Source organism: Eleutherodactylus coqui, chromosome 6, assembly GCF_035609145.1.
Source record: "Eleutherodactylus coqui strain aEleCoq1 chromosome 6, aEleCoq1.hap1, whole genome shotgun sequence".
NCBI lineage: Eukaryota > Metazoa > Chordata > Amphibia > Anura > Eleutherodactylidae > Eleutherodactylus > Eleutherodactylus coqui.
The window spans coordinates 93,100,260-93,114,097 of NC_089842.1; the positions used below are offsets into that span (position 1 = coordinate 93,100,260).

Consider the following 13,838-nt stretch of genomic DNA (forward strand, 5'->3'; position numbering starts at 1 on the left):
AGGGTGAAGGCAGTAGGTGTACATATCAGGCACCATCATGTTCCATCTAAGGGGCAGGGCGAGCTGGAGAGATTACACGATCAGTATGTGGGACATCTTGCTACAAAGATAAAGTGTATTTGATAAGTTAATTATATAATACCCTCAAAAACATAGCCCCATATTTTCAGTTGATCAGACAACCCCTTTAAGCTGTGCATGAACTACGTCAAGACTATTAGGCACGTAGCGAGCTGTAGAAAATGAACTCAAGATTCTACTTTGCTCGACTGACAGTAGAAGACAATAAGCACTATAAAATTAATTCAATTAATATACCTAGATTGGGTTATATGGCTTTTTATATTCTTTGATAGAAAAAGAGAATTAAAGTGGTTCTCTGGTTTAGAAAACTAATTTTCAAATGTCATTATAGGGAATTCTGAGATAATTTGGGGTTGAGGGGAATAGGATTCTCATCTACTAGCCAGAGCTCAGTGAAGATCCAGAGATTTTCTCTCATTGTGGAAGAACTGGCACATCTGAGCATTACATGGGCAGCTCACTTTTTTCAATTAGACTTATATAATAATGCTTTATTTCGACTGGAATGATACTGCATGGAAATTGAATACTTTCTCCCAGGTTCCCCCACAGATCACAACTCATGATGGGGAGATTGCATCAGCAGGATAGACTGTAATCAGTTTATGATCAGGGAGACACTAAAATTGATTATCCAAAGGGGATAACTTCTTTAAGAAATCTTTATAATTATAGCGGTTCTATTCAAGTGAAGGGGTCTGAGCTTCAATACTACATACTGTAGAGCCTTTAAGCAAGTCTAGAAAGATTAAACTCTCTTTTTTATAATCCCACAAAGCCCCTTGAAGGGTAAGTATTAGAGACGAGCTGGTATACTCGCTAAGGCACATTATTCAAGCTCGTCTCTAAAGATTCGGGGGCCGTCGGGGGGCGGGGAGCGGCGGGGGAGAGCGGGGAGGAACGGAGGGGAGATCTCTCTCTCCCTCTCCCCCCCCGCTCCCCCCTGCTTCCCGCCGCAACTCACCTGTCACCGGCGCCGGCCCCCGAATTTTTAGAGACGAGCGGGAAGATACTCGGCTAAGGCACTACTCGCTCGAGTAATGTGCCTTAGCGAGTATACTCGCTCATCTCTAGTAAGTATCATCCAAAAAGATCTATCACTAGGGATGAGCGAACGTGTCCGTTACGGACACATCCGCACCCGGACACCGGCTTTGCCGAACACTGCAGTGTTCGCGCGTAAGTGTCCGGGTGCCGCCGGGGGGCGGGGAGATGCGCGGCGGCGCGGGCGGCAGTAGCGGGGAACAGGGGGGAGCCCTCTCTCTCTCCCTCTCCCCCCCACTCCCCGCCGCACCCCCCCGCGCTGCCACGGCGGCCCCCGAACTTTTTCGCCCGAACACTGAAGTGTTCGCAAAGTTCGGTGTTCGGGCGAAAAAGGGGCGGAGCCGAACGTGTTCGCTCATCTCTATCTATCACCTATTGAATATACATGTTCAATCTAATAGACACCATAGAGATTTCAGACATTCTATTATTTCAGATTACATAATTTTGGAGTATGAACAATTAGAGTCAGTAAAGATTGCCCCTTCCTTAGATGAAACCACACTGGAGTTAACAACTTGACCAGACAACCTTTTGAAAAGCCTAAAAATTTCTTTCCTAAATTTAACCCCAACAAAAGCATATATTATTGGGTTTATGCAGACATGAAAAAGGCCTAGTGTCTCAGTAACCGCTAGGCCAATGTCCAGCATCTCTTCAAACCGGCAGTTGCGGGCAATGTATCCCATTCTTTGAAGAGTATCAATGAGCTGCAAGGATTTATATGGTGCCCAGCAGAAGAAGAAGACGAGCAGCAGAGCAACAATTACTAATTGAGATCTTCTGGAGTGGTTTAACCTGGAACCTTGAAGAGTACAAAATATTCGAGAGTAGAAGGACAACATAAAAATCAATGGGACAATGAAAGCAATAGTAAATTCTGTAAGTTGCAATGCAATCCTCAATGAGTTTGAATTTTCTGGGTCAAACTTATAGAAGCAGATTGTTTTATCGGATAGTAGGCTACCGACCTCCCGGAAATAAAGCTCATGCCAAGACAAAAAACAAGACAACCCCCAGACAAAAACACAGATCATGACCGCATGGATCGGACGTTGCTTTTTATTAAACTTCACGGCATGGACAATAGAGATATAGCGACTTAAACTAATACAAACTAGGAGTAAAATACTACTGTACATGTTTATTGTGAAAAGAGCTCCCACTACCTTACAAGAAACTTGACCAAACGACCAACCATATCCATACTGAACAGCCCAAAATGGTAGTGTGAGACCAAGAAGAAGGTCCGACAAGGCCAGCTGGAACAGATAGTGATCTGCTAGATGCCAGGTGGTTCGCCTGCTTATTAATATTGTCAGCACAAATCCATTTCCTATGAGATCCAACAGAAATACAATGGTCAAGGCTGCTGGAAGGAAATATCCCAAAAACGTCCCTGCTGGCTCACAAGGCACAGTGTCCAAAGTAGGTGTATAATCCTAGAAACAGAATTGATGAGTTATTAATACTTTACATATAACGTCTTCTTAATACCACATTAAACTTAGAATTTGCAAGGGATCAGTCATGCATTGTAAAGACAATTTCTACATTCTTATTTCTAGATGCTTTTAACATTTAACTGGTTGCCCAGATTAGTATTACTCTACTGTCACCTATACAGCTCTTACTATGTAACTGTCACCCGAGTGCCAATAATACATTGCACTGTGACAACAGGGATACAATAGCATTCTGAATCTAATGCTAGATGCTGGGTTCTCATTTTACCGACCTCAGAAGGATGGAAGGCTGAGTCAACCTTGAGCCGGCTACCTGAATCATGCAGGGATCGAACTTGCAACATTCAGGTTGTAGGTGAAAGCTTACACTCTGCGACACAAGGCATGCTATATGATTAAATGGAGTCTCCCATTCAGGGCCATCATCTATTAGCTATAATAGAGAGTGGCTACAAAGTGCACCTTTTGCTTTGGATGATCCAGTACATTCATGCATTACATAGGCAATCCATTGAGATTTCAATAGGTACTGTATAATATTCACTTTCCCACATGGGAGGATTGAACCTTTGCTCCCAAGTTCTACAGAATGCAATTGATTGTTGGGGGTCCAAGCACTCTGTGAACAACTTATATTGGTTCTAATAAAAAGGCACTGTCCACCGTGGATAACCCCATCCTTAAAATTTGGAACATTTTTGTAAATAAATTTGGGTCTGACAGTCTTACAGAAAAACTGCCTATAAATAAAGCTAAGCTCTAATTGATATTGGCAACAAGGCCCAATTTAAAATACATCTGTCCCTTTCACGATGCCTATTTTTTAATCATGTAGAGTGTGCTTTTAAATACCTATTTTCACTTTTACTTTAATCATAATGACCATAAATTACTTTTAATTGCCAACTATGCTCATTTTGGCTGGAGTGATTTGAAAAAGGCTGGGTGTTTTAGCCAAAACGTTGTTTTCTATGTGGACTTGATTAAAGGAGCATCCTCTGGACATGAGGATGTGAATATTGCACCTGCTTGCTGCTCATGTCTCATTTACGGACTTATCTGGCTTATTGATCCATGGTCAGGATATATACATTGAGCGATCATCTACACCCTGCTTCCCACAGGAATTATGGTATGTGTGTGTGCTGCAGTATATACCTGCTATTAGAACAACAATGGCAACATAGGTCCCGGTTCACTATATGGCTTGAGAAAGAACACCCTCTACCCGAAATGTTGCCTTTTATTTTTGTTGGAACCACCAGTAAAGATTATTGCATGATTTTCAGCAAATAAACCCTGTGTGTGGTCCTTAATCACAATTTGGTCTATCTTGAGTTCTCGGCAGTGGAACTAGTGGATCCAGCAGCACAACTCTCACTTTCTGAGTTCCCTGGGGGTGTACTGGCACACTTTTATTTCTTTTTAGCCATGCATGATCAAAGGCATTTTCCCATCATTTGATTACAGCTGGTTTGCCTTGGTGAAATCACAATCGCACCATGACTTCAAGTTGCCTTGCCACAATTGTAAAATTTCCAACATAGTCTGCTATTTTTTAAGTGCCATCTCACTGTTTTTTCTTTCTAATGGCATAAAATTTAAGTTGGCTTGTCCTGCAATATATGGGTAACTTCTCATCTCCATGTTGCATTAGCCTACAGGGTTGTTTTCCCAACTGGTGGAGGAACACTGAGGCCACTCTCACATGTGCGTTCAGTTAAACGCCGCTTGAAACCGCATAGTTTTACCGTGATTTTGAGCTGCATTTTTGAGCACATAGTACAGTGTTTGACAGCGCTTTTTTAAAACACCCCATCATTATGGGTGATGGGAAGCGTTAAAAAATGCAAAAAAAACACTGCAAAATAGAACAGACAGAGCTTGAAGATCGCGGTGTTACAAATGTCGCGTTCAAGCACTGCTCTGCGAAGCCCCATTGAAATCAATGGTGGCATTGTACCGTGATCAGTGCGGCACTCGAGGCGCATATTAATCACGTTAAAAAGCGGTAAGTGTAACAGCTGCCTAAACACCTTTGATTTTTTTTCTCTTTTGCATTTTTAGTTTGCATTAGCAATAATGTTCACTGCACATTTTTCACCTTTTGTCACTTTTATCTCTTTGCACAAAAAAGTTGGCAATAATTTGATTTCATTTAAAAATGTAAAACAAAATGTGCACAAAATTGATATAATATAAATGCACAAAAATGACAAAGGGCATGCAAAAACAAATTTACATAATGTAAATCTATAATTGTTTTAACTAATAAAGTTATTTAAATGACAAAAAATTATAAAAAATAGCTATAATATAAATAAGTAAAAAATCGGAAGTTGAAATGATAGTAGTAATAATAAAAGAAATGATAACAAATAATAAAAATACAAAACAATGCTGTATTATTCTCCTCTTTCCTAGATTATTGCTGGCAGCTAGGGGATTAGGTAGCCGTGGATGAAAATTGTTGCCGATTGTAGGTTTGACATAAAAAAAGAAATCTGTATCTTATTACAACTGGAGAAACATGCAGTTTTTGTAGTTTGGCAGCTGTCATAGAAACTGAAGGATCCATTGGGTGGTATTCAAGTTCCTACAGTTTTCATAATATTTTCATGTGGCTGTCAAGTATATCAATAATAAAGAAAAAGAAAAAGTTTCAGCGATATACAAAAACTTCTACTGAATTTGTCACATTACAAAAGCCCCTGTCAAATGTTTGTTTTGCAGCATTCTTCTAGTACTTTTCATACCTATATTATAGCTGCAACATTTGGAAATAATCTTGCGTGTAGAGTATGTAGACATACTTACAGAATAGTCATCTGTGCTGGTCGTAGTATCAAACTCCGGAATGTTCATGATAATTTCCTTTGAAAATCACTTCAGAGTAAGAAACCTTCACATGCAGATGCATCTGTTTCTTAAAGGATGACTGTGAGATACCTCAACATCAGGAATGCCTTGTCTAGAAAAAGGAAGTGGTCAGAAAACAAATTCATAGAATATAATTTAAATGAGATTCTAGTTACTGAACTGAAAATAATGAAAAAAAGTATTTCACTCGTAACCTGCGTTATATGGGGCTCCACATGTAAACAGAACATTTTACTAAAAAAATACATAAACAAATGCAAGACACATAAATGGGGTCAGATTGAATGAAATTATCGTCTGTTACCATATGGTGGTTGATGGTCCTCCCGGGGCGGCGGTGTATGGGGTCCCGTGTTCAGGGCACATCCCCCTGGCTTGCTGTTCGGCTACAGGGGGCGTGGGTGCCTGGCCGGCATGATGCTGGTGGCACACGCGCACCTGTGAGTGCAGCTGCCGTGCACGAGCTCCCTTTTATTATCTTCTGTTGGAAGTTGGCTAAGAGTAGCATTAGAGATGAGCAAAGTTTTGAAAATCTGACAACACGGTGGCTGGCTGGTTAGCACTGTTGCCTTACAGCACTAGGGTCCCAGGTTCAAATCTGACCAAGAACAACATCTGCATGGAGTTTGAATGTTCTCCAAAGTGATGTAAAGCAATAATATATGTGCTATATAAATAAATGTGATTGTTATGAAGCACATGGAGAAGCTCCAACCTCAATGCAGATGTTGTCAGAATTAAACCTAGGACCACAGGACTGGCGCCACCTTCTTTTTTCAGTATGTTCAAGTTCGCACATTTAGCACAATTCAATCCAAAACAGGGTTTAACTGGTTCAGCTCACTCAACACGAATTAGCATCCCATGTCTGGGTTTAATGCATTGCTCCAAGACATACTTTGAAAGATGTCCAAAGGCTGAATTTGCAGGACTCCGTCATAATGAATACTGCAATAGATTATATGATATTAGGCAAAAAAGATCAGTAAGAATGGTGACACTCTTGTCTTTGGGTTCTGTCGGGTATTCCAGAGTGAACTGAATGAGCAAACAAATCCAATCTGGTTAACAGACATTAGTGGCGCTGTTCTAAAAAAAATGCTGACTTTTTAAAATATCATAAACCACCTTTACTAATTAGCTATGTACCTTACTCTGTTAGAGATATCTGAGAGCCTATATTGGGTCTAACTTTAAAGGGTTTATCCAGAATTAGAAAAACATTCTTCCAAAAACAGCACCACATCTGCTCACAGGTTGTGTGTGGTATTGCAGATCAGCTCCATTCACTTCAGTGGAGCTGATGTAGAACACCAGTCACAACTAGTGGACATGTGTAGCACTGTTTCTGGAAGAAAGCAGACATGTTTTTCTAATCCTAGGCAACCCCTTTAAGGAGTATAGTCCCATTTCTGGGCTAATAATTATTGTACCTTGAAAATGTGTAATAATTTCAGTTATTAAAGCACCCATTGAAGCCATGTTGTTGTGATGGGTCTGTGGACTGAGGTTTTACATACTAGCTGTACAATCTTCATTCACATCTGTTAAAGCCACAGAAACCAACATACTCTACTAATCTTGTGTAGTTTTGTTTGTGTGGCTTCAAAACTGTAGTTAAAATGCTTGTGGTAGTGAAACGGCTATGAACTAGAAGCAGGTTATGTGACCTTCAACTCTTAAAGGTCATCTGTTGTATGATTGTAACCGCAATGTGTGTGTTTTATGGTATTGCAGAATTGTATCAGCAAGAAGTCACACACAGATGGATATGGGTAAAATTTCCACCATACTTCTCCTACTCCCTCCTGCTTAGGCTGCTTTTGAAAATCGCACGAGATTTGTGTGTTGCAAGACGCACGAATATGAACTCCATTCCTTTGATAGGGGTTATACACATCAGCATCACATAGCGTTGCAGGAAAAAGTCACAACATGTCTTACCTTTGGGCTTCCCTCAGAATGCCTTGCCTATTGTTGCAAGGTGCATGCGAGTTTTTCCATTTAAAACAATGGGAGACACTCCGCGACCCTCCGCCACAGCTGTCAGCCGCGCCAGAGGATCGCTACTTCCCTGAAGTGATGCGAGGCGTTTTCAACATAAAAACGCCTTGCATCCATGGAGAAATCGCATGTTGCTGAGTGCGATGTCGGGCTGAGTTTCACGGTCCAGTATCACACTCGCCCATGTGAAATTAGCCTTAGGGCTTGTTCACATGCGCATTTTTATTTTCCATTTAGCTGTGCCATCTGAGGAGCGGCCAAATGGAAAGCAACAGTTCCCTTTAAGTTCCCATTGATTTCCGAGGGAACTAAAGTGCTCGAATTCAGCTCAGTGTGCCTCCGCTCCATTTATGGGCTCCATGCAGACAACCATAGACGTAGATACGCTCGTGATAGCGTGACGTATATGCACTATGAAGGGAGCGGTATCGCACATTTTACTGTACTTTTCTACAGAGACCATTTACATCGGCGCGGGACACACCAGCGCTATGATTTAACAGGCTCTGCAGCCTAATTAGTCTCTGGTGTTACCGATTTCCCCGCAAAATCATGTAGTATTGTGAACGATTTCATGGAGATTGGGTGCGCACCCCCATAGATTCCTATGAGGCCTCTGCTGCACACAAAAATAGAGCATGTTGCGTATTATTTTCCATAATTTGCGTTTTGCGCATGCAGATTATGAGCACGCAAAAACACCAGTGTGAAGGAACCCTTCATTTCAGTTTTTTAAATGGAGAACCGCTGCTGCAAAACCCGCGGTGGCTTTGAAGCGGCTCGGCCGCTTGCTCTTCCGCTGCGGCCGGCGCTCCTATAGAGGAGACCGTGCCCGAGCAGAAAAAAAAATGGACATGCTGCAGTCGGCAAATCCGCGCCGCTGCGACGGCTTCTGCTGGCTGAGCCACAGCGGATTTGTCATCCCGTGTGGATGAGATTTCTGAGAAATCTTGTCCACATGGCTGGCTAATCCCGGGATTTCCACAGGGCAAATCCGCCTTGTGTGAACCCAGCCTTAGGGTTCTTCCTCAGGCTTAATGAAATAGATCCGAAGAAGCATGTATATATATATATATATATATATATATATATATACACATATATATATATATATTCACATACTTATGACAAAGCACAGACATGGAAGTGATTAATTTGCACTTAAAAGAATACCACAACAGGATGAGTAGAGAAATAAATAAATAGTCCACTTATAAAGAGGTTAAGGTTTTATGGTCCCTGAATTAGTGTTAGGGGGTCACCAGGCCTGTGTGTTAACTCTGCTACAGATTTCTAATCTGTGTATAGAGAAAACAGTGAAGTAACACCAACGGAATGACAAAGAGAACCTGGAAAGTATAGAATAACTGCTCTAGGAACTCTGTGGATCCCATGTACACTACCGTTCAAAAGTTTGGGGTCACATTGAAATGTCCTTATTTTTGAAGGAAAAGCACTGTACTTTTCAATGAAGATAACTTTAAACTAGTCCTAACTTTAAACAAATGCACTCTATACATTGCTAATGTGGTAAATGACTATTCTAGCTGCAAATGTCTGGTTTTTTGTGCAATATCTACAAAGGTGTATAGAGGCCCATTTCCAGCAACTATCACTCCAGTGTTCTAATGGTACAATGTGTTTGCTCATTGGCTCAGAAGGCTAATTGATGATTAGAAAACCCTTGTGCAATCATGTTCACACATCTGAAAACAGTCTAGCTCGTTACAGAAGCTACAAAACTGACCTTCCTGTGAGCAGATTGAGTTTCTGGAGCATCACATTTGTGGGGTCAATTAAACGCTCAAAATGGCCAGAAAAAGAGAACTTTCATCTGAAACTCGACAGTCTATTCTTGTTCTTAGAAATGAAGGCTATTCCATGCGAGAAATTGCTAAGAAATTGAAGATTTCCTACAACGGTGTGTACTACTCCCTTCAGAGGACAGCACAAACAGGCTCTAACCAGAGTAGAAAAAGAAGTGGGAGGCCGCGTTGCACAACTAAGCAAGAAGATAAGCACATTAGAGTCTCTAGTTTGAGAAACAGACGCCTCACAGGTACCCAACTGGCATCTTCATTAAATAGTACCCGCAAAACACCAGTGTCAACATCTACAGTGAAGAGGCGGCTGCGGGATTTTGGGCTTCAGGGCAGAGTGGCAAAGAAAAAGCCATATCTGAGACGGGCCAATAAAAGAAAAAGATTAAGATGGGCAAAAGAACACAGACATTGGACAGAGGAAGACTGGAAAAAAGTGTTGTGGACGGATGAATCCAAGTTTGAGGTGTTTGGATCACAAAGAAGAACGTTTGTGAGACGCAGAACAAATGAAAAGATGCTGGAAGAATGCCTGACGCCATCTGTTAAGCATGGTGGAGGTAATGTGATGGTCTGGGGTTGCTTTGGTGCTGGTAAGGTGGGAGATTTGTACAGGGTAAAAGGGATTCTGAATAAGGAAGGCTATCACTCCATTTTGCAACGCCATGCCATACCCAGTGGACAGCGCTTGATTGGAACCAATTTCATCCTACAACAGGACAATGACCCTAAACACACCTCCAAATTGTGCAAGAACTATTTACAGCAGAAGCAGGCAGCTGGTATTCTATCGGTAATGGAGTGGCCAGCGCAGTCACCAGATCTGAACCCCATTGAGCTGTTGTGGGAGCAGCTTGACCGTATGGTACGCCAGAAGTGCCCATCCAACCAATCCAACTTGTGGGAGATGCTTCTAGAAGCGTGGGGTGCAATTTCTCAAGCTTACCTCAACAAATTAACAGCTAGAATGTCAAAGGTGTGCAATGCTGGAATTGCTGCAAAAGGAGGATTCTTTGACGAAAGCAAAGTTTGATGTAAAAACAATGTTATTTCAAATACAAATCATTATTTCTAACCTTGTCAATGTCTTGACTCTATTTATTATTCATTTCACAACGCATGGTGGTGAATAAGTGTGACTTTTCATGGAAAACACAAAATTGTTTGGGTGACCCCAAACTTTTGAACGGTAGTGTATGTCCTAGTGTAAAAAGCTTAAAGGTAATCTGTCACCTCGGAAAACAGCACGGTGAACTTAAAATTATGGTGCTATTCCGGGAGGTGTTGGGGATGTAGTTTTTATACTTGTGTGCTCTCCCGTTCCCACAGTGTTTTCTGCTGAAGATTGCACCTTGCGCGCACCTCCCATAGACTTCTATGGGAGAGCGCAGATGGCTCTTTGAAAAGAGTCAGATATTCATGCGGAGCGCAATCTTCAGAGGGGGAAAGAGGGGTGTGAGTGAGTATAAGGTCTCCTTCACATGGGCGTATACGCAAATACGCTCGCCTCAGAGTAGTGTATTTGCGCAGTGAACAAGGTTGATTTGTACACATGTCTGCTCGTAGTACTGTACATTTTGCGCACGCTGGGCCAGTTTATATACGCGCGCCACACATTTCTCCCCTAACTTAAAAGGCTATTAAACATAATTAGGTCCCCATGCGTTCTCTTCTTCACCGAATCCTGCAGCACATTGCACATTCGCGCACCTCCCTTCCACTTCTTTGGTGTGTAAATATGCAGGAAAATAGAACAGGTCTTATTTTTTGTGCAGATGAGAAATGTGCGTGCAAAAAAAGGAAATGAGAAGAAACCCATTGAAATCAATGCAAGCAAATATGTCCATGTGAAACCACCCTACAGCCAACAGCTATTGAAGACGAACAATCACTTTTATCGAAATCAGTGGGCATCATATCACCCTCTATTGGCTTTCCATGCCCTGACAGGTAACATAAACACCCCTTTATAGTAGTCGCAGACCTTGTTGAAATTATTAGTGTAACTTCATAGTATAAGATACGATAAAATACTCCACCCTGCTGACCTTTCATCTACTGACAGCTCTTTAATATGCATTTGTTCACCACTTCCTCATCTCTTTAAAAAAAAAAATCTCCCCAAAATATTCACTATTTCCTGATCTGCATCTGTAGCAAATGACAAAGGCGAAGCGGGATTACGGACAGACCCCATCAAAAAGGGATTCAATGTGCATAAATAGCAACACATGCAGAGAGAATCTGGACTTAAAGAAGTAATAGCATCAGCTTTTGCCAAGTTTCCACGCTGTAGCACTGCCGAGTTTGTTGGTGTAGTAGAGTTGAGTTAGTCATTTTGAACAATTCACAGATAATCTAAATATATTCTAACTTATTTTACAATTTATATTTAGAAAGTTCTCGCTTATCTCTTTAAAAATAAATGTGCAACTACAATATAGACCATTGTAATTCTTTAAGCTGGTCACCATCTGATGAGGGAATAATATAAAGGAACTTTGTAACTGCTCATTAGAGCTTCGCAGTCCCTGATTGAAACATTTTTCCAATTATATGATTTCTATATAGCAAGTATTTATGGACAGCACACTGAGCCATTACTGGTCCAAATTACTGGGCAACTGTTACCCATTCAAGTCAATGGGTTCCTCCAAAAAATGGAGCGCACACGGAGGACATTTTTGTGGCCGCCTTTTTTAATGGATCATTACTAGAGATGAGTGAGCACCAAAATGCTCGGGTGCTCGTTACTCGGGACGAAATTTTCGCGATGCTTGAGGGTTCGTTTCGAGTAACGAACCCTATTGAAGTCAATGGGCGACCCGAGCATTTTTGTATATCGCCGATGCTCACTAAGGTTTCCATTTGTGAAAATCTGGGCAATTCAAGAAAGTGATGGGAACGACACAGAAACGGATAGGGCAGGCGAGGGGCTACATGTTGGGCTGCATCTCAAGTTCCCAGGTCTGACTATTAAGCCACAATAGCGGCAAGAGTGCCCCCCCCCTTCCCAACAATTTTTACTTCTGAAAAACCCTCATTAGCAATGCATACCTTAACTAAGCACCACACTAGCTTCAACAAAGCACAATCACTGCCTGCATGACACTCCGCTGCCACTTCTCCTGGGTTACATGCTGCCCAACCCCCCCTGCACGACTCAGTGTCCACAGCGCACACCAAAGTGTCCCTGCGCAGCCTTCAGCTGCCCCCATGCCACACCACCCTCATATCTATTTATAAGTGCGTCTGCCATGAGGAGGAACTGCAGAGGGTTGGCACGGCTAGGCAGCGACCCTCTTTAAAAGGGGCGGGGCGATAGCCCACAATGCTGTACAGAAGCAATGAGAAATCCAATCCTGTGCCACCTCCATCTGGAGCTGCACACGTGGGCATAGCAATGGGGAACCTATGTGCCACACACTATTCATTCTGTCAAGGTGTCTGCATGTCCCAGTCAGACCGCAGTTTTTTATAAATAGTCACAGGCAGGTACAACTCCGCAATGGGAATTCCGTGTGCACCCACAGCATGGGTGGCTCCCTGGAACCCACCGGCTGTACATAAATGTATCCCATTGCAGTGCCCTGGACAGCAGAGCTAACGTCAGATTAAATGCAGGTGGGCTTCGGCCCACACTGCATGCCCCAGTCAGACTGGGGTTCTTTATAAGTAGACACATGCAGTTACAACTCCGTGTGGACCGACAGCATGGGTGGGTGCCAGGAAGCCACCGGCGGTACATAAATATATCCCATTGCATTGCCCAGCACAGCTGAGGTAATGTCATGTTTAAGGCAGGTGGGCTTCAGCCCACACTGCATGCCCCAGTCAGACTGGGGTTCTTTAGAAGTGGACACATGCAGTTACAACTCCGTGTGGACCGACAGCATGGGTGGCTCCCTGGAACCCACCGGCGGTGCATAAATATATCCCATTGCATTGCCCATCACAGCTGAGGTAATGTCATGTTAAATGCAGGTGGGCTTCGGCCCACACTGCATGCCCCAGTCAGACTGGGGTTCTTTAGAAGTGGACACATGCAGTTACAACTCAGTGTGGACCGACAGCATGGGTGGGTGCCAGGAAGCCACCGGCGGTACATAAATATATCCCATTGCATTGCCCATCGCAGCTGAGGTAATGTCATGTTAAATGCAGGTGGGCTTCGGCCCACACTGCATGCCCCAGTCAGACTGGGGTTCTTTAGAAGTGGACACATGCAGTTACAACTCCGTGTGGACCGGCAGCATGGGTGGGTGCCAGGAAGCCACCGGCGGTACATAAATATATCCCATTGCATTGCCCATCACAGCTGAAGTAATGTCATGTTTAATGCAGGTGGGCTTCGGTCCACACTGCATGCCCCAGTCAGACTGGGGTTCTTTAGAAGTGGACACATGCAGTTACAACTCCGTGTGGACCGACAGCATGGGTGGCTCGCTCCCTGGAACCCACCGGCGGTACATAAATATATCCCATTGCAGTGCACAGCACAGCTGAGGTAATGTCAGCTTTAATGCAGGTGGGCAAAAAA

At 42.8% G+C, this 13,838-nt stretch overlaps 1 protein-coding gene across 1 annotated transcript; it reads right to left on the reverse strand.

Annotated features, from left to right (window-relative positions):
* Positions 1 to 1,565: 1,565 nt before the first annotated feature.
* LOC136633653 (C-X-C chemokine receptor type 3-2-like) lies at positions 1,566 to 5,496 on the reverse strand. Its single transcript, XM_066572362.1, has 2 exons — positions 5,412 to 5,496; positions 1,566 to 2,570 (listed from the first exon to the last, which is right to left on the reverse strand). The coding sequence occupies exons 1-2, from the start codon at positions 5,457 to 5,459 to the stop codon at positions 1,566 to 1,568; spliced, it is 1,053 nt and encodes a 350-aa protein (XP_066428459.1). The 5' UTR covers positions 5,460 to 5,496.
* Between the last annotated feature and the right edge of the window lie 8,342 nt (positions 5,497 to 13,838).